The sequence below is a fragment of the Lynx canadensis genome, chromosome A1, assembly GCF_007474595.2.
Source record: "Lynx canadensis isolate LIC74 chromosome A1, mLynCan4.pri.v2, whole genome shotgun sequence".
Taxonomy (NCBI): Eukaryota; Metazoa; Chordata; class Mammalia; order Carnivora; family Felidae; genus Lynx; species Lynx canadensis.
In genome coordinates this window covers 214899348-214920190 of record NC_044303.2, presented here as the reverse complement: position 1 = coordinate 214920190, position 20843 = coordinate 214899348, and the positions used below count along the sequence as shown (strand labels likewise).

Below are 20843 nucleotides of genomic sequence, written 5' to 3'. Positions count from 1 at the left end.
ACTTAATCCTTACAACACACTATGAGGTAGTTACTGTAATTATCCCCATTTACAAAGAAGAAACTAAGGTACAGATGAGATTAAGCATTTTCCCAAGTTCACAGCAACTAATGGACAGGGTCTGGATTTAAACCCAGGCAATCTGGCTCCAGCATTGATAATCTTAACCACCATGCAATCTTGCCTATTACAAAGTATTAAATGAGAATTGCTAAGTTATATATTCAACAGTTCAGTTCGTTGGAGTTTTTTTAAACTATGAATTTCACACAGAAGTCTATCCCTCTAAAAAGCTAACACTAAATATGAGCGGATCATAGTAATTTTAGTAATTTTGCATATTGAGTTTTTAACAAGGGCACACCCTGCCAAGTTGATACAAAAAGAGCTGGGTTATAGCAAAACTAGATGTTCTAGCATACTTGCAAACACTGCTTAAATTTGCATCACTTTAAAAGCTCATTACCAACTAAGCAAAAAAAAAAAAAAAAAAGAAAGAAAGAAAGAAAGAAAAATACTTGACATTTTGGTATCTGTGATATTAAAAAGAACTAATATTTAATATTCAAGTGGCAACAGCTTGTAGAGTTTCCACACAACACCCACAGGGATCGATTTTTCTTTAAAATGGCCTTTAGGAGTCTGCCTTTTAAACAGCTGACACCTCCATTCTCTGTATCCCTCTTTCCTGCCAGCACCATGGGGCACACACGGAGTGCAGCAACAGACGTGTAATTCTTCACTGCAGGATTTGTCTATGCAAATAATGGAGAATATGAGAAATTAAGAAAAATGTAATTTCCACTGAATCAACCTCAGTGTAATCTCTCCTGCTAAAAATGAATAGATGTCTTTAGAGGGCTTTTCTCCATATGCTCCCTCAATCCCCTTTATATACTATCCGCGAGAAGAACAGAATCGTCATTACCTAACCGAGCATCAGTTATTCCACACCTGTACCAAGGCCACATAATGACAAGTATACGATTGCCTGGCATTTTTCCAGCATGACTAATTGTCACAGTATTAATTCACTCACCTGTGGAATTTTCAACTTCCCCAGCCTGCTGTCAAGAAGATGCATAGTAATGGAATAAAGGTTTAAAAATGCTGAACACTATAAAATATCTCACTTATATTCCAATAGAAAGCTTTCCACTAAACCATGTGTTTGGTGGCTATAATTACTCATTGCTGGGGTAAAAAAAAAAAAATCAAAACACTGGTCATCTATAAATTTACCTGTTACAATAATAGGAGACACAGAGAAAATTCTGTTCTTATTACCTAAAACGTGTTTCTTTACCTGTATTTCTTTCGTGAATGAACCAGTTTAATCACTGTTATGTTCTACATTACAAAGCGCTGCATATGTTTGGTTAGTATAATTTAAGAAATTTTCCCATCTCAAATAGTACAATGAAGGAGTCATTTGTTAGATTCTTTTTCGAGAAATATGGAAAAGTTTAGGATGGAGATATGGGCATGTATTATTTTAATTACATGAAATATAAACCACTTTGTAACATCTTTGCCAGGCAATCTGGCCCAAGGATTTTTTTTAATGTGAGGTTACGTTCTTGAAAGTTAATATTTGTCCTGGAAAATTATTACTCACAAGTATAATAGCTGACTTTTCTGGGCATCCTGTAGCCGACAACTCTCACTGTGATATTGAGATATACCTGATGCACCTGTTAAAATTACATAGGCATTGTGACCAATTTATATATATAGGCTTGATTGCTTATGATATATGTAAAATTTAGAGATGAAAACCCAGGATTTCCTAAAGAAATTTAAATAGAATTGCTCATTTAATTCCTATATTCTATTATATACAAATTCTAAAACATTATCCTATAATGTTATTAGGTCGTATGAGGAAAAACAGCTTCCTGGTCAAGTCTGAGAAATCCTTTATTAAATGTAGGCTGGCATCGCTGTTGCAAAATTTCACTCCAGAAACTTCAATGTGCTAGTATGCATTTTGAAAAGAAGATGTGTGGTCTTTTCCAACCTTCCTTGACCCAGGCCAGTCTACCACAACCCATGGATGGAGCCAAGAGTCTGAAGAGCAGACTCTGCCTTGACTTATGCAGACACATCACAGGTACTCAGTACATTTTAGTGAAAATTCAACAGTATCCACTTTCAGCTGAATTGAAACTGTCTGTGATATTCTTTGCCTCAGACTTGTTCATGAGGATATATATGCAAATGGAATCAGAAACACAAACTCGTTTCTCCTAACCAGATCTCAGCCCACATACTAGCGAGGAAAAGAGAGTAGTGAAATAATCCACTCTGGCATGTTGACCTACAGCAATGCTATTACTTAAAATAGGATTTTTAAGCGCTAGAAAAGGAGAAAGGAAAACAGCAGCTTCCTACTCGGCACATGCCTTCCATTTAGCATATCTGAAAGAACATTTTCCTCATTTCAAAATTGATAGCCAACTTATTTTTGTTGTTTTGCTATTGAAATTTCCGCCCTCTCTCTCCAGAGCTTATTTGCTCTAACACTGAATTTTAAGCATCTCTAAAAATGTTTGATATGTTATTATTCTTTCCAGACATCCTCTGAGAGCCAAGCAAAGAACATTAAGGAAGAAAGGAGGGATGACACTGGACAGAGTGCAGTGAACAAAGACACTTGAAGGAGCAGGGCACCCACTGCCCAGAGAGTGGACTGTGTCATCAGAATGAGAACTTACCGGTACTTCATTCTACTCTTTTGGGTTGGTCAGCCCTACCCAACTTTCTCAACTCCGTTATCTAAGAGGACTAGTGGTTTCCCAGCAAAGAAAAGGGCCCTGGAGCTCTCTGGAAACAGCAAAAATGAGCTGAACCGTTCGAAAAGAAGCTGGATGTGGAATCAGTTCTTTCTCCTGGAGGAATACACGGGATCCGATTATCAGTATGTGGGCAAGGTAGGATTCCATTGGGCACTTTGACATTCTGGTTTTAAAGCCTGAAGAAGTTACTCCTAATAAATAGACGGGGAGGATGTGAACTATTCCCCCAATACAGTAAGAATTGTTGCTTATCTGGTGAGACTTTTTTTTTTTTTCACTTGAGTAGTTTCGGGAAGAAGACTGTAGCAAGAAGCTGAGAAATGTTAGCAGTGCAACAAAGAAAGAAATGCTTCCACTGAAAACGAAACGCCCACAACCATCCACATAGGATTATCATAAATCCTTTAATTTTTACTTTAGCTTGAAAAATGTGGTCCAGCTATTCTATAAAGTAGGATGTATTAAAAACAGGAATAGAGCGATTAAGCTGTAAGGGAAGGAAGGTTCCTTTTTCTGATTCTGAAAGCAAACATTCTGAGCGTTAGTCCTTTGGCCAGGTTCAAATTAACTACTTCTTAATACTGCACCCGACAGTGCCATCCACTCTCTGACCAGATGGAGCCCTTTGTCCGCAAAATCCACCATATTGCCTTAGATTTGGTCGCTGTTATTGTTGCTGCTATGGCTGGTTTTGTCTTGTTTCAACTGGCCAGAGTGAGGCATTTCAGAAGATAGTGCTTTAATTGTGGCAAGGTTCACAAAAGAGAAACATGGTTATGTAAAGGTGCTATTTCCAAATATCATCTGACCATTTTATTGACTCTAGAAAGTAGAGTGAGGAGGGCATCACTTATTATAGCCCTTGGACGTTACTGGAGCTGAGTCAGGGAAACAGCTCAGTTATACTGTCATCGTGAGTTTCACTGAAATGTTATCATCAGCTACATTCTTGTTGCAGAATATCTGCATGCGGCAGAGATGGGGGGACAAATAGACACATATTTGTGTTTTGTAGCTTCTGCGTTTCATAATATGGTACTGATAAGAAAAATAATTGTCACATATCCTTTATATGAACAGAGAATGAACATAACAGAAATGATAAAATGTCTTTGTTTATGATTACAGCTATGATTTTGAAACAATCATATTAGGATATCATGCAAACAGCATAAATCTGGCAGATTCCAAGGGCTCCGCATTCACATTTCAATCTGTTATCAAATATCCCCTAAATAACAGTGTGCAAATATTCTCTTTAAGTATTTACCATTATAAATGAAGGAAAGCCATCCATGGCTTGGGCTGAGGTAACCAGGCATTGTTCCAATGAATGAATTATTAATGTGGAATAAAGTAGGAGAGGAAGTATTCAGTGGAGGGGTGAACATCAACACAGATCCCCAAGGGTTTAGCCTTGAATTTGATGTGAAACTCACACGCTGTGTGACTGCTGAAAAAAGACAGTCCACTTATTTGTACTTCTCTCCATTTCCTTGTGAAATTTGACTAGCACTATATTAACAGAGTAATGGTTGTAAATAATAATAATAATAATCTTATCACCTTTAAAGCACTTTCTGCAATACAAATAACATTATTGTCATAGAAGATTAAAATTTCTTAATAACTGATTCCCCCTTTTTCCTTTCTGCTTTTTTCTTCTAAAATTGTGAGGCCATTTTATATCAAAAATACCTCGTGTTCTTAAAGAAAGGCTGGGATATTTCAGGATCCTGGAAACAGAAATGGATAAAACCGCGTAGGAATCAATTTTACCATGAGAATTCTGAGAGGTAATATTGCCACGGGGAAAAGTTTCGAGCTGTGGACTCCAAGTGGACCTGAGGCTGCCTGGCTGCACTGCCACATGTGTGGCCAAGGCAGGTTGTTAACCTTCCCAGCTTTAGTTTCTTCATCTGGAAAATGCAGGCAGTGAAGCCTGCCGCATGAACTTACATGAGACAGGAACTAGTGGCTGGCACATAGTAGGTGCATAAAGACAGTATTATTATCGGCAAGCAGATCAGTTATAAACACTCTACTAAATCTATCTGTAATGCACAAATATTGATTTTTATATCATTGCAGAAGTAAAATGAGGTAATTAAGGGATCTCCCAATGGATGGAAAAGGTAGAAGATGGAGGCAAAATCCCTTCCCAATCATAGCTTCAACTTAACGAGTGGGATGTAGGTATTTTATTGGCAGCTAGACCTATTTCCCTACCTTACCATCATCCCTACCCCACCCCCACCTCCTTGAAGTTATAACATATAAGAAGATATCTACTGGGGGTGGGGGGAAGCAAGGGCAATAATTGAAGTTGTCGTGATTCCCAGCATTGCTGCTTCAGATGTGTTTAAGACTGTAAATAGGGCATTTCCCCAAATCTATCTTTGGGGTTATGCTTCATCAACAGGCAAAAGGATTTGAGTGTAATGTGTTTTTATCACAATTAAGAATAGGCCAAAATAATTTTTTAAGGGAAAAAAATGTTTGTTCCTTCTGTGGCAACAAGTTGGTACACATTTTTTTTTTTTTTCTGAGAGAGAGACAGAGTGGGGAGGGGCAGAGGGAGAAGAGAGAATCTTAGGCAGGCTCCACACTCAGCATGGAGCCTGACAGTGTGGATCCCACAACCCTGGGATCATGACCTGAGCTGAAATCAAGAGTCAGATGCCCAACTGAGGAGCCACCCAGGAGCCCCTGGTCCACTTTTAAATAGATACGGAACAAAACACATACCTGATGTGATGATCTGGATCCACAAGGTCAAGAAACTTTTGGGAAAAAAAAAAAAAAAAAAAGATTAAACTGTAGCAGAGGTTCCAAAACATTCTTGGTTTGCAGTGCCCTTGATATTTCAATAATCGTTTTTACAGCGCCCTTAGGACACAAGAAATAGAGCCAAACAACTTAACAGGTATTTATGTTCTAACAAATAAGTAGTTATTTGAAAAAAATACACAGCAATCAGCAGAAAAACCAATATTTTAATTTTATTCATAAATAACCACAGTTACTTACAGCATGTGGGCATCTCCCAGGCACTGTGCAACTTCTTTTTTTTTTTTTTTTTTTTTTTTTTTTAAATTTTTTTTTTTTCAACGTTTATTTATTTTTGGGACAGAGAGAGACAGAGCATGAACGGGGGAGGGGCAGAGAGAGAGGGAGATACAGAATCGGAAACAGGCTCCAGGCTCTGAGCCATCAGCCCAGAGCCCGACGCGGGGCTCGAACTCGTGGACCGCGAGATCGTGACCTGGCTGAAGTCGGACGCTTAACCGACTGCGCCACCCAGGCGCCCCGGCACTGTGCAACTTCTAAGATCAGACGCTGCCCCTCAGTTCCTTTTCCACATTGATCTTGCATTGTACTCTCTTATTATCACAAGTTCGATGGGAAAATATAAATATATGACATCATCGAAAGGAATGGAGCACCACCTACTGTTGAAACTGTTAACTTCTCTGGCCTAGTAATTCACAAGGAGACTCACAGAGCCCAAGTGTTGCTAGTATTTCCCTCAAAATGTTAAAATACTTCCTGGCACCACAGTGGGTTCCCTGCTACACCCCAGGATGCCTCAGCATGTACTGCGGACAGCACTGGACTGTAGGTAGGCTGGCACTTAAAGGTGTACAAAGGCCAATAGAACCTTAAATCTTGCTATTAGCCTAATGAAATAACATTACTTAGAGTCCATCCTCTGGGCCTGAAATGAAAAAGATTGGTCTGTACTTGTAAAGGACAGAAGTGTTAACGAAGAAAAAGTAATGCAGCTGAGCAAGTAGCACTTAAAGTAGAAGAGTTTTTTACTCTACAAGCATCTGTTTATATTTGTATTCATGTTCGTTGTTTCCATTACTTTGTGGTAAGTCTGTAGGGACAACAGTGAGGATGGTGAGTGAGGGAAATGTGAGAATGGGTGGGAGCAGAGGGCTGTCGGGTGTGGAAGGAGATAAGAGGGAGAGTCACATGAGCACAAGAGAAGACAGAATCCTGACGCTGGGGTAACAATGAGGTGAATAGATAAGATCACATTCAAAACTTGGACCTCTCTCCTCTAAGCTGTCTGAATGCTCCCCAGCATTTCACTGTGTCCTGTGGCCAGTAAGATTAATGCAGAAGCATGGACACGGCAGGGCTAGGGAGAGAGGCACTTACTGGGAATAAAAGTGGGGAAGGCCAATTAGAGCTGAAATATTGACAATCTGGATTCTGATTTATGAGAAAAGTCTCCACACCTCTACTCACCTAAAAATGGTGGTGGAAGGTGTGGGCAACAGGGAGGGAAGATGTTGTCTGTATTGGGTAAGAGTTTGTGAGCTCAAGATACAGATATACATACAGATACAGATAAAGAATACGATTTCTTTTCTAAAATACATGACCATCTGGGGGCAGCTTGTAGCAGAGTTAGCATAAACAGCATCAGTGTCACCTGGGAGCTTGTTAGAAATGCAGACTCTTGGGGCCCCACCTGAGATCTACTGAATCGTAATCTACATTTCAACAAGATCCCCGGTGAATTGTATGCATATTAACATTTGAAAAGTGCTGCTTTTAAAAATGCTTAGGCCAGGGTCTCACCTACCCCGAAATTCTGACTGAGTTGGTTTTTAATTGTTTATGATTCTAATATGTGGCGGAATTTGACAACCACTGCTTCAGTTCGCAGCATTATCACTGGCAATGACTATAACAAAACGTGGCAAGTTCAGTGATAAAATGGGCCTCTAGAAAGTACTATGGAACTATGAAGGAGAGGAGCCAACTGGGCGTGGGGCTCAGTAGAGCTTTCTAAAGGAGGTGATAATATTGGAAGCACTCTTAAAGGAACAGCAGGTGTGAGCTCATACCTCAGAGGGAGAATTAGCAGGACTTCCCAATTAATTAGATGCAGAAGCCAAAAGAGAGACAGAGATTTCAAGACTGGACAGTCAGGAGAGTGGAAATGTCACCAATGCTGGCAAAATGGAAAGTGATACGTGTTTTCATGTCAAGGGGGAACAGGAAGAGTATTTGCTTTTATATGATATCCATCTGGGTTATCTTTGGCTTATGTAAACTTAATAGAAAAATAAGGGGGAAACATTGTAATTCCACATTTTCAGAAAACCCTACACCCCTCCTGCCAGCTTTATATAATGTAGCAATTCCTTGGTGATGATTCACATATAGTCTAAGATTAGGTTCAATAAGAGAAGAAGAACATAGCAGAGATAGATTAGATTTTGAAGATGCGGCCAATCATTAATACAAAGATGAATATATTTCAAGCTCAGACCTTTGCACAGTTTTAGGCAGAAGATTTGCACCTGATCATTAAACAGTCCACAACAGTGTTTAATTCCCTGTCTCCTCCATTTTGTTCTTCACAGTGTTCTCTATCCTCTCCTTCCACATAGTGTATACATAAGATGAAGCTCCATTAGAAGCTTCTATTTTTAGTAGCATACCAGGAGATCTGTTTTTATGAAATTTGACAAGCTGTGTATTTTCATAGATATTTTCTGATGTTACCTTTTTGGAAGGTGATGATGGTTTTCTCTTGTGGAGTTTCCCCCCCACCAAAAATAGATATGCTGTGCTTTTTTAAACACCATGAAAATTTGGGTTGTACTTGAGGTTCTAATGTACAGGTCTTCCTAACATGCCTTTCTCTTGAGTCCTTAAAATGAATGTCTACCCAATTCAGCAAAGCCACTAGTCTCAGGATAATTAGACAGTAATGTTTTAACGGCCCATAAAAATAAAAGTGTCAGCCATACACACCTTTAAAATTAGGAATGAACAATTATTTATTCCTATAATTACATGATCCAAATTCAGTAAACATGAAGCGATATTATACTCATTCTGAAAGACCATTTAAAAGATGCTATCATTAAAATATTGCTTTCTTGTATTCCAATTTTTTTCTGAAAAGATCATAAATTGAAGAGCAGAAACCTCCTCGCGCTAATTTGACAGGTGATTCAGAGAAGCCATTTAACGACTGCAGCTTGAAACAGCAGCATCAGATTAAAGCATCGTCACAGCTAACATTTACTGAGCCTTACTTTGTTCCAGACACGCTGCTCACTGCTTCAGATGTATTAACTCCTTGGAAGCTCACAACAACCCTACAGACTAGATGCGATTTAGATCCCTGTCTTACATATGAGTAAACCAAGGCTCAGAGCACTCAAGTATTTGCCTGCTAGACTTGATGGTCAGTGTCTGTCTGACCTCGTAACAGCTCAGTTATTTTCCTTCCCCTGTACATCCACTACTTCACAGAGCCATTGCAAGGAGCAAATGAAAAAACATTCCCAGAACACGCTTTGGCATTCAGTGATTGCATCTGGCTCAATACCACAAATATCTGCTGAGAACCTGCTGTGTGAAACCCAAGGGTAGAGAGGAAAAAAAAAATGTTAAGACTAGTTTCAAAGAGCTACACAAATATGTTTGCATTATTATAATGCACAATGCTTTTACTTTTCCTTGATTTTAATTTTCAGAATACATCAGTGATATTCAAAATAGTTACATGTGAGCATTTTAAAATTAGATATGCAATTAGCAGTCTTTTTGGTCATTGTGATGAAAATGTGTCTTTTCTTTTTATTTCCCTTGATAACCTTCTCTAAACTTCTATTCTGGTTCAATGACCTGCAATAATCTTTTCTCCCTGAGTCAGGACAAGTGCCTTGGGCACATCTTTCTTCTTCATCATTTAAATTTAATGTTCAGCCATTTAACATTTTTATATTTCAATTGGTTAGTGTATTTAAGAGACCGTGCACTCGCTGGTTGAATGTACTTTTTAAAAATGTTTCAAAAGTAACTTCCCAACTGCCAATATTGGCAGTAATCCTCATTGTGTTTCCCTGTCACCAACTGATTTCCCTTTCTTAATGACAAAAGCTTCAATTTGCTATTTGATGCTAAGATGTCCTGTGTAACAGCAGTTCTCTTTCTGAATCTTAAACTCTCCACATAGTCGCTCGTGTGGAGAACAGCACAGTTAGAATGTCTGACCTTGGTCATAAACCCAAAGGCAACTGTTCAATTGCCTGGGTCATGCAAGTAGAGTAAAATATAGAAAGACAAAGAAGGACCCAATCCCAAATCCTCCAACTTCCACGTCATTATGTCTGTGGAATCCTATGTCCTCCTGCTGGCAATTCAATTTGTTGAACGAAATGGAGGGATCAAGGTGAATATGAGAGAGTTAAGGATTCAGGTCCTTTTTGTTCCCACTGAGCTATTTTACCTCCGTACTCCACAAGTCGAACAGATCTAGAGGTTGTTAGAAGGTTATAGAGATGCTACATGTTCATTATAACAAATCCCCTCCAATCTATATTATAGACATGGCTAAGTATTTGTTTACTCATTACCTTACTTGTTTGTACTATTATTAAACAATATAAACACTTGATTTGCAGCAGAATTCTTTGTTTTTTGTCATATTATGGGTCCACCGTAGCAGATGGAAATATGAATATGCAAAACGCCAACACCGCAGTTTACATTTCTTTTCAAATCAAAATCCTTAATTATCATTTTGACTGAATTTTATTCCAAAAATCAGATAAATATTCTTGACTTATTGGTAATCAACAGTAAAAAGATACTTAAACCACTGATTTTTTTTCATTACCATTGATTTGAATGACAGAACTGGCACATTCATTTAAATATGAGAAGCCAAGGACATATATATTGTAAGCAGAATTATAAGTTTAACTTTTAGAAGGCCTTCCATCTCTTGTCAAAATTAAAAGATACCTTCCTTATGTTCTCTCTTTTATCAAAAATAAACAAGTTTTTGACAGGGGTTCTGCCTTTGATAACCTTTATGAAATTTAGAGATTATGTATGGATGTTAATGTGTCATTGGAATCTCAAGAAGGCATCTCTTTGTGTATAGATTTGGCCACTACTAGCAAATTCCACTTTCCTATAAGCTTTTACGTTGTCAATTATTAAAATGACAACATAATATAATCCTCATAAGTAGGCTAAAATATATCAATATTCTTTGCAAACCTAGCTTTCTGTCTGGAATTAAAGAGGAGGTTGAAAGAAAGTAAAGAATTCCCCGTAAGACAAAGAGGTTTTTTTCTTATTGCTATTACTGATAAATAAGTAGAAGGAATAGATACTCTCAAAGGGCAATATGAGGAATCAAATTTGAAATTATGTGATGTGAAATAAAAAGAAAAGCAGCATGCCAAAATATTTCACCAGGAATATAGTTATAATTGCTTCCAGCTTTCCATTCACAAAGAATACACACACACACACATACACACACACAAAGAGGCATTTTAGAAGATTAAAATGTATACATGTGTGAAATATATGAATAAATATTTTAGGTGAATTAGTATGTTTTAGAAGACCTGAGGGCAGTAATGGGGGCATAACAAAAAGCCTGAAATATCACTCTGCATGTGGGATTTAATGCTGACTAGAGGGAACAGAGATTGGAGTTAAGAAGGCAATTGAAGAAGTTATCTCGGCTTTGACATTTTTGAATACATTTGGAGAGAAATGCTTTTCATTCATTCAACAATTATGCACTAGAGAGTGTAAAGTTAATAGCAAAGGAGGCTGCCTGTGTCTGAGCCCCAGCTCCACGGTGACCACCTGGGTAATACAGGGCAAGTTATTTAACCTCCCTGTTCCCCATTTCTTCAACTGTTACATGAAGGAGTAAGAAAGTTATTGAGGTGAGGATTAAATAAATTAATACACAGAAAGGGCCTAGAACGGGGTCTGGCACATCCTACTCACAAAGGGAAGACCATGGAAGAAGGAAAGGCACGCTGCAATCCAGTGAGCCTTCAAAGAACAGGAACAGTGAAGAAAAGGAAGAACCAAAGGTGCCCAGGGGATTATCCCGCTAATGTGCAGTCTCCTTCTGTGAAGTCAAGTATTATGGGCCAGGAGATGGTGCCAAGCAGCTAAGGCAGCTGCAGAAATGACTCATCACCAACAGTTCAGAGAACTATGCATACATAAAAATACGAAGTCTTCTTTATTATCCCAACCAAACTAAAAATAAAATGTGCACTACAAGTCCCATTATTTGATGATCCTGGTAACTTCTGTAGACCCTCCTATTAAGGCAATTTATTATTTCATTTGAAAACATCATCACTTTACACCACAATTTGGAGTTAATATTATTTAAATTGCTGCGAAATGTTAAGACTCTGATCGGGTGTCGTTATTTTTTCCAATACAAACTTTAATGCATCCAGCAATGCAAAAAATGAATGCACTTAAAGAATACTCAAGTTTTAAGTTGGTAGTCATAATTAAGTTGTTAGGTTGGAGTTAATATTATAATCTCCTTATAGTATTGAACCAAAGTTTTACTGAGGGAAACATCACTCGATTTAATTTCTTACCCTGAATGCTTCACCTTTTTAAGAGCAAAATAATTAATTCTTTGTTTAAAGTTCAACTTTGACCTTCAGTATATTGAGTAGTGTTTCATATTGAGTCCCAGGACTCCTCTTTCAATTAGTACTTTAGATATTTAATTTAAATCTTCACGTACTTGTATCTTGGTAAAATCTGCAAGACCCTAGCCTACATGTTTTATTCATCTTTGTGTCCTTAAAAGTGCCTGGGACAGATTTGCACCATAGAAACAGACAAATATTACTTGAATTAAGCTGCAATGACGGAAGAGATAAAAACCTGCCATGTAATTTAAAAGTGTTTCCCAGTTTATAGGTGTGCATGGTTTGATATGGATATCACTGATAGTGCTTTCTGTCATTGGGTTGACAACTGAAAATCTAAAGTCTTTAAAGTTCAAGGATATATTAGGTAGTAAACATATAAACCAAATTTAGTATGTCTTTCCATGGAAGCTACCTCTGGAAATTTCACATCAAAATGACACAAACATTTTATGATATAATAGGAAAAAAGTTCAAGGTACCTTAGTGCAAGCCAGAGAAACTGAAGACAACACAGTTGTATGTGCATAAACAAGAAAGATAAAAAGGGAAGATACAGCAAATAATAATATAGCATAAAAGTTGGTTCTTTTAAGACCTTTACAAATGAAAACCAGACATCATTTAGGGTCTCAGTAGAAGAAAGTTTGAAACAGAATGGGGAAAAGCAAGAGTTGACCAATAGAAAGCACATTTTTCTTAAAATTCCTAGGAAACTACATTGTGCAGACAATTCAAGTGCCTGGTAAAAAAGAAGTCATTTAAGACCTGAAAATGTTGATTGCAACAATTCACATAAAAATCAACTATGGAGAAAAATGTGAAAATACAGGGAGAGAAAAATTCTATATAATGACTAATTTTTTTTTACCAACTATACATTCTCCTAATCAACATATTTTGAGTTCTTGGAGGAAAAACAATCATTTCTGGAAAGTAATCTCATCTTAACTCTTTCTACTATTTATATGAGTATAATTCAGAAGAGAAACAGGAAAGAGAAGATGCAAAATAAAGTCTGCTTTTACATAGAGTTATGCAAAATTTTAGCATGTTTTATTATTTTCTTTCCACAAATTGTGAAGCGTAAGATTCTGGCTCATTTCCTTACTTAATCTATAGCCTAAGGCTTCTTGCCCCTCTCTCCCCCTCACTTAGGGTAAATACCCTCTGGAAAGCAAACTTTCCCTTTAGAAATCAAGCAAAGCAGAATGGACTATAAAAAATTACCTCCCTAGGGGCGCCTGGGTGGCTCAGTCAGGTAAGCCTCTGACCGGCTCAGGTCATGATCTCACAGTTTGTGAGTTTCAGCCCCATGTCAGGTTCTGTGCTGACAGCTTGGAGCCTGGAGCCTGTTTCGGATTCTGTGTCTCCCTCTTTCTTTGTCCCTCCCCCGCTCGCTCTCACACTCCCTCTCTCTCTCAAAAATAAATAAACATTAAAAAAAATTACCTTCCTACCCTAGTGTATCTTTTTTTCTCCACTTTTACTGAAATAATTGACATACATCACTAAGTTTCAGGTGTAAGGCATGATGGTTTGATTTACATATACTGTGAAATGATTAGCCTCAGCATCCACCTTCTTATATGGATACAGTAAAAAGAAAAGAAAAAAATTCTCCTTGTAACGAGTTGATTTGTATCTTGAGTGTTCTGTCCAGCTTCCCAACTATGCATATTATGTAAAAAGAATAAAAAGGGAGGAGCTATTTAACTTCTGCAAAGGCTATGATTTTGGTGATCACCTATCCACCCGCTTCTTAAAGGAAAACAGTTTTAAAACCAAATCAAGAAAATTAAGTGACTTGGTCAATTTGAGTGGTAGTATTATATTCCATTTTATCTCCCTTTCAACAGTCTACACGTCACTTTCTTGAGTTTTAAAATGATAATGCAGTAGTTGGAACCTTACTATGATGGCAAACCATCAAGTAATTTCTAAAGAAAGGGGAGAGACAGAATAGAAGACACAACACAAAGAAATCACTCCTTGGCAGGCAGAAAATTTGTAATGAGAGAAAGAGCAATGATAATGTTTTCTTATATTTTTAGCAGGTGCTATGGTTTATGAAGTGCTTCAGCATACGAGCACCCTTTGAATGACCGCATAAGCACATTTCCAGTTAGGCAGGATTAAATCCTTTTGGGATGACAAAACAGTCCCAGAGGGTTTAAGAGACCAGTGTCACTATCAGCAGAGTGCCAAAGCTGGGGCTGGAGTCCAGCCTTTTTGATGTGATTGAGACTAATACTCTTCCCTTATACATTATGAAGATACTGGGGTAGCAGAAAGTATTTCAGACATGTAGGCAAATAAAACAATCACATAAATGCTTAGGAGTTGGAGCTCTATGAGCACAGCACTAACCGTGAGAACAGTTTCCCCAGTGTGGCCATCCAGACAGTACACATTTCTCTTTCTTGATTGCTTCATTGTTCCCTTAAAGCAAGAAGAAGAGAGAAAGAAAGAAGAAAGAAAGAAAGAAAGAAAGAAAGAAAGAAAGAAAGAAAGAGGAAAAAAAGAAAAAGAAAAAGTGTTCAAATCATAACTTATAAGCTTGTTCCCATCCAAGAAAAATAATAAACAAATGAGCTCATAATTTCCTCTCCTAGAATCACTCACCTGAGTTATATGAGCAGGTTATGGAATTCAGTTTAGTCTTTTATTTATTGAGTACATACAGGATTCTTGAGAGTTAAGAATTTGAACAGAAAAATAGTCCCTCTCTCAAGCAAACTATCTGTTTTATAAAGATATAACTTTAACTTTTTAGATCCTAGGAGTCAATATAAGAATATTATATCCAATATATTTTTTACCTTTGAAGAGAAACACATTTTGGGAAAAGTCCATAGGCTACTGAGAAACATAATTTTAAAAATTTCTGCCATTTGAATCATCATGTCTCAAATGCCTGCATTTATGTATTAATATTTTCCTCCAAAGTGTATGTGTTGGAGTGAGAGGGAAAATAAGAGAGGGGCACTAGGAACGTGTGTGTGTGTGTGTGTGTGTGTGTGTGTGTGTGCATGCGCATGTGTCCTTAGATTTGGCAATTACTAAAGAGATTGCACCGTAAGGCAAAAAGGTAGGATTGTAACTGGTGAGTTGCGGTGCCTTACTAAATCAATTTTTGACTGGGTATCTGGCTCTCAGCTTGATTTACCACTGGCTTTTTGAAAATGAAAATGTTAGACTAAGCAGGAGCTGAGACTAATGTCCCAGTCTGCCAAAGACCTTGGACGTCCAGAGCCAAGCCAAAGGCAGTAAACAATGCCTTTTTGGGGAAATAACTTCATGCAGTGAATAAACCAAAAGGCATTTGTTTAATTGATAAATCCCAAATGAACAATAACACATATTACAGTTTGTATCATTTGTGCCAATAGAATTTACAAATAACTTAGCCTGGGGTCTAATATAATAAATAGAATGAATCCAGAAACGTTTGTAATCATCATGGGGAGTGCCGTTTGGCAGCATGCTCTGGTGTGAATTAGCACAGACACTGGAGTCAGGCAGATCTTGGTATCCTTCCTTGCCATGTCCTTAACTTTGGGTAAGTTCCTTAACCTCTCTGACCTCAGTTTCTCTGAAAAATAAATTGAGAAAATAAAGGTTAGCTCCTGGAGTTGTTATGAGAAGTAATTGTTGAGCATTCTTGCGGTACCTGACACATATTAAGTGCTCACCAAAAGTGAGTGTTCTCCACTCTTGGCTGGGATTCTTGAGGGACCGCATTCAGGTTCAACTCACCTTGAATTCTAAAGGTAAGGAACTACCACCTTAGTTTCCTATGGCTGCAGAAACAGATTACCACACGCTTAGTGGCTTAACAATACAAACTTATTAGCTTACAATTCTGGAGGTCAGAAGTCTGAAATGGGTTTTACTGAGCTAAAATCAAGGTGTCTGCTAGGTGTCCTTCTGGGGACTCCAGAAAAGGGTCCATTTCCCTGCCTTTTTTTTTTTTTATATATGAAATTTATTGACAAATTGGTTTCCATACAACACCCAGTGCTCATCCCAAAAGGTGCCCTCCTCAATACCCATCACCCACCCTCCCCTCCCTCCCACCCCCCATCAACCCTCAGTTTGTTCTCAGTTTTTAGCAGTCTCTTATGCTTTGGCTCTCTCCCACTCTAACCTCTTTTTTTTTTTTTCCTTCCCCTCCCCCATGGGTTCCTGTTAAGTTTCTCAGGATCCACATAAGAGTGAAACCATATGGTATCTGTCTTTCTCTGTATGGCTTGTAGAGGCTGCCTGTGTCCCTTGGTTCATAGTCTCCTCCTCCATCTTCAAAGTCAGCAGCCTATCATTTTCAAATCTCTCTCTCTATTCTCTCTGTCTCTTTCTCTGTCTCTCTGTCTCTCTCTGTCTCTCTGTCTCTCTGTCTCTCTCTCTCTCTCTCTCTCTCTCTCTCACACACACACACACACACACACACAATACACTGACCTGTGCTCCACCTTTCCATCTCTGACTCCAACTCTCCCCCACCTCTTTCCCTGATAAGGACCCTGGTGATTACATTAGTCTCACCTGGACAATCTAAGGTAATCTCCCTATCTAAAAATCTCTATCTTCATCACATCTGTAAACTCCTTTTTGCCAGATAAGGTAACATAGTCACTAGTTCCAGGAATTAGGACATACACATCTTTGGGAGAGCTATTATTCTGCCTACCACAACTATTATAGCACTCAAGTTTTATTCATTTTATAGTTGCTCTGGTACTTTTGACATTAAATTCAAGGTATTGAGTGTAAAAGATAAATGTCAAGGGAATTAATAAATTTCTCCTGAGTTTAAATTTAAAGTTCTTTTGCTTTTAGCACTTTGTCAGAAATTCTCCTCCACGTAACACAAGGTCTGTTTCAATGGTTATTAAACCTAACAAAAGATAAAAGATTGAATTGAGTGGGGTCGTGTGGCATCTCTGCAAATGCAGAATCTTTATGGTATTATTTGAATGTATTTTAAGCATAACAATGTACACAATGAGAAAAAATGGAAAGACAGAAAGATGATAGATAATAGATGGACGGACAAATAGGTAGACAGAATTCAATCAGTGGTTCTCAATGGAGGCAATTTGTCCCCCAGTGGACACTTGACAACATCTAGAGACCTCTTTGGTTGTTGTAACTTGAAACGTCCTATAGGCATCTGGTGGGTAGGAGCCAGGAGTGCTGCTAAATACCCTACAATGCATAGTCTAGGTCCCACTACAGAGAGTTACTCAACACAAAATGTCAATAGTGCAGAGGTTAAAAATCCTGAATTAGATCTTTGTTACTCAGCTCTTAAAATACAGTTTGGTACAGAGTAATCCTTTAATGAATGGTTCATATATCTGAATGTAAACATCTGGAGATAATATTTTTGTTGTGGTTAACATAAGACACTGTGGTATCAGATCATCTGGACTCATGTTGGTTGTATGATGCCAAGAAATTACCTAACTCTTATCTTGCCTTGGTTTCCTCATCAGTTAGGAGGAAATATGAAGAGTGTCATGATATACATCTATATAATCTATGTAATGATTTCAGCACATTTCCTGGCCCACAGAACGGGCTTAATAAATGGCTATTATTATTTTCCCAAATCGCAGCCAGACCAGTTGCCAAATGATGAATTATATAAAAGGATGCTTTAAAGATAAAATATGTCCACCGCTATAAAAATCAATCAAGTTATTTATATTTTATAGAGTATAATTTTTAAGGTCGTTATAAGAGGAAACATAGTATACTTGAAAAAGAACATGGGATATGGAGGCAGCTTGATCCTAGGTTTTGTCAGAGAAAAAGAGATTTTCTAGATTCCTTTAGAGCCCATTTAATGTATCAAGAGAGGGGCCTAACCAACTAGAATAAAACTCATGAATTCCATTTATAAATATAGTCACCAAAAATTATTGGTGCCAGGCTCCGGACTGCATATCATGCTTCCACTCCCATTGTCTTCTTTTTTTTTTTTTAATGTTTATTTATTTTTGGGACAGAGAGAGACAGAGCATGAACGGGGGAGGGGCAGAGAGAGAGGGAGACACAGAATCGGAAACAGGCTCCAGGCTCCGAGCCATCAGCCCAGAGCCTGACGCGGGGCTCGAACTCCCTGACCGCGAGATCGTGACCTGGCTGAAGTCGGACGCTTAACCGACTGTGCCACCCAGGCGCCCCTCCCATTGTCTTCTTGATTTAAGAATGGGAATTGGCTCTTCCTCCCACCAAAACTGTTTTGGTGGGTGTATTCCTAAAGCCAAGGGAGGAATTTCACAGTCCTGGCTATTAAACATACAAACACACAGTCCTATATGTATCTGAAGTCCTTTCTTTTCTTCTTTTTTTTTAAATTTTTTTAAAATGTTTATTTTTGAGAGACAGAGACAAAGCACAAGTGGGGGAGGGGCAGAGAGAGAGAGAGGGGGAGACGCAGAATCCAAAGCAGGCTCCAGGCTCTGAGCTGTCAGCACAGAGCCCAATGCAGGGCTTGAACCCATGAACTGTGAGATCATGACCTGACCGAAGTCAGTGCTCAACCAACTCAGCCACCCAGGCGCCCCTGAAGTCCTTTCTATGGCCTTGACATTATATCTGAAGTTCCCAGGCAGCAGTGGCAAGTTTGTGAGTTAAAGGTAAAAGCGGAGTGGTTTTTGTCCATTCCCATTTGGGGCAATCATGTGGTGAAGGAGAAGCCCCCTTTTAGCTCTCAGACTTCCTGGGTTTCTCCAGGGCAAGAAAGAAGTGGATGATACCATAGATGGTACCTATCAGAGACAAAGCAACCCTGTAAGCTAGGACCACAGGAGCCAAGGGCAATGGAAGAGTCACAGTCAGACATCAGGGGGTTTCTGATGGCAATGAGGCAGGCAGGATTGAGCTCCTCACCTTTGATCTTGGAGAACTGAGATCATGTTTCTACCTGCCAAAACACACACATGCCACTGAAGAAAATAATGGATGAGATATTGTCTAGAAATCAGTGGGCCAGAGGGCAGTACAAGGACTGCCCTTGGCTCCAAAAGCCCCCAAATTTCCCTCTGACACAGACCATGTGAGTCTCTCTCCTTTATTCACCCAGGAGGTATCCTGGACTGGATCAGGGGCAAAGAGAGAAAGCAGAAGCCAGAAAGACTGAGATTTATCTAAAAGAGTTATCTAAAGAGACTCTATTATTGAATCAGGTAGACGTTATTGGATTGCACTAAATTATTGACTCGATGTTCAACCTAATATTGAGTTCCTAATACTCAATGGGATTAGAGCTTAAGGGATAAACTATAAAAAAAATAAATAAATAAGGAAGCTGCATCTTCCCTTGCACATCTGAGTGCAGTGTGCGAAAATATGTGACCCAGCAACTCAAGGGAAGGAGTGTTTCTATTTTAGCTGACTTTATTGCTTTTATTACCCCAGGCACATTCTCAAAGCCTCCTCTGATTTTCTCCTACACTGAGCCTTGAAACCATGCCACGTGCTCATACTGGATGCTAAGTCATTTGTCTCCCATCAGTAATGCTACCTTCTCCAAGAAGTTTTCATAAACCATCAAAGAGCTAACATGTTCCCTGACTCCACCTTGTCCAATTTACAAGTGCCTTCTATGCTATCCTCCGGCTTTTTACTTACCTTATTATTCCTAATACTTAATGACAGTGCTCAAGTGTCTAATCTCTGCTTTTATTCTGTATCTTTTACATGAGTCAGTTTTTCCAAGCCTAAACTGCAAGTTTGCATAAGGCAAGTGTGATGTTTTTTTTATGCACCATCTCATACAGTCCTTCAGGCCCATATGTGTTTTTAAATGGCCTTGGTTCATAAAGTTAAATTATTTTTATTATGGAACAATGTTTCTGTGAAATGGAGCATTTTCCTTTCATTATCCATTAGTTTCTGCAACAGGATGATATTTGAAATATAGCGGAATGAATCTTGAAGCTTCTTCACCCTTGACAGGTGACTTCTGTCCCAGCACTCAGTGTACTTATAATGGGCAGTGTCCTTGATGTATTTATAACTTGTCTAGTTTTTTCAACAAACCCAATACAAGTTGGTTTTATTATTGTATTAAGATTTAATTGGGGCGCCTGGGTGGCGCAGTCGGTTAAGCGTCCGACTTCAGCCAGGTCACGATCTCACGGTCCGTGAGTTCGAGCCCCGCGTCAGGCTCTGGGCTGATGGCTCAGAGCCTGGAGCCTGTTTCTGATTCTGTGTCTCCCTCTCTCTCTGCCCCTCCGCCGTTCATGCTCTGTCTCTCTCTGTCCCAAAAATAAATAAACGTTGAAAAAAAAAAAGATTTAATTGGTTATAAAATAAATATTTTTAGATACGGGGGAACAACATGAATTCCTCCCTCAGATCACTCATATTACATCACGTGCCTAGTGTTGGTAGTAACTGCTAAGTGGTCTGACAGCTTCAGGAATGGATAATCTTGGTGCATAGAGTTATACTAAAATGAAGCAAAACAGTAGATGGAGGACACTAAGATTTATTGATTGTCTTCCATGTGTCAGAAACCTTCGATGATTATTGATATTTTGTCCAATTTTATCTT

At 38.5% G+C, this 20843-nt stretch overlaps 1 protein-coding gene across 2 annotated transcripts in view; it reads left to right on the top strand.

Moving 5' to 3' along the window:
- The window catches only part of CDH6 (cadherin 6), a 127320-nt gene that overhangs the window by 69635 nt on the left and 36842 nt on the right, over window positions 1–20843 (top strand). The window contains exons 2-3 of one of the 2 annotated variants that reach the window (XM_030332047.2): window positions 1876–2113; window positions 2577–2933. In XM_030332047.2, the coding sequence (XP_030187907.1) occupies window positions 2706–2933 (228 nt within the window). In that variant the 5' untranslated portion in view covers window positions 1876–2113; window positions 2577–2705. The remainder of the gene's footprint in view (window positions 1–1875; window positions 2114–2576; window positions 2934–20843) is intronic. The other variant, XM_030332038.2, reaches the window with a different exon arrangement.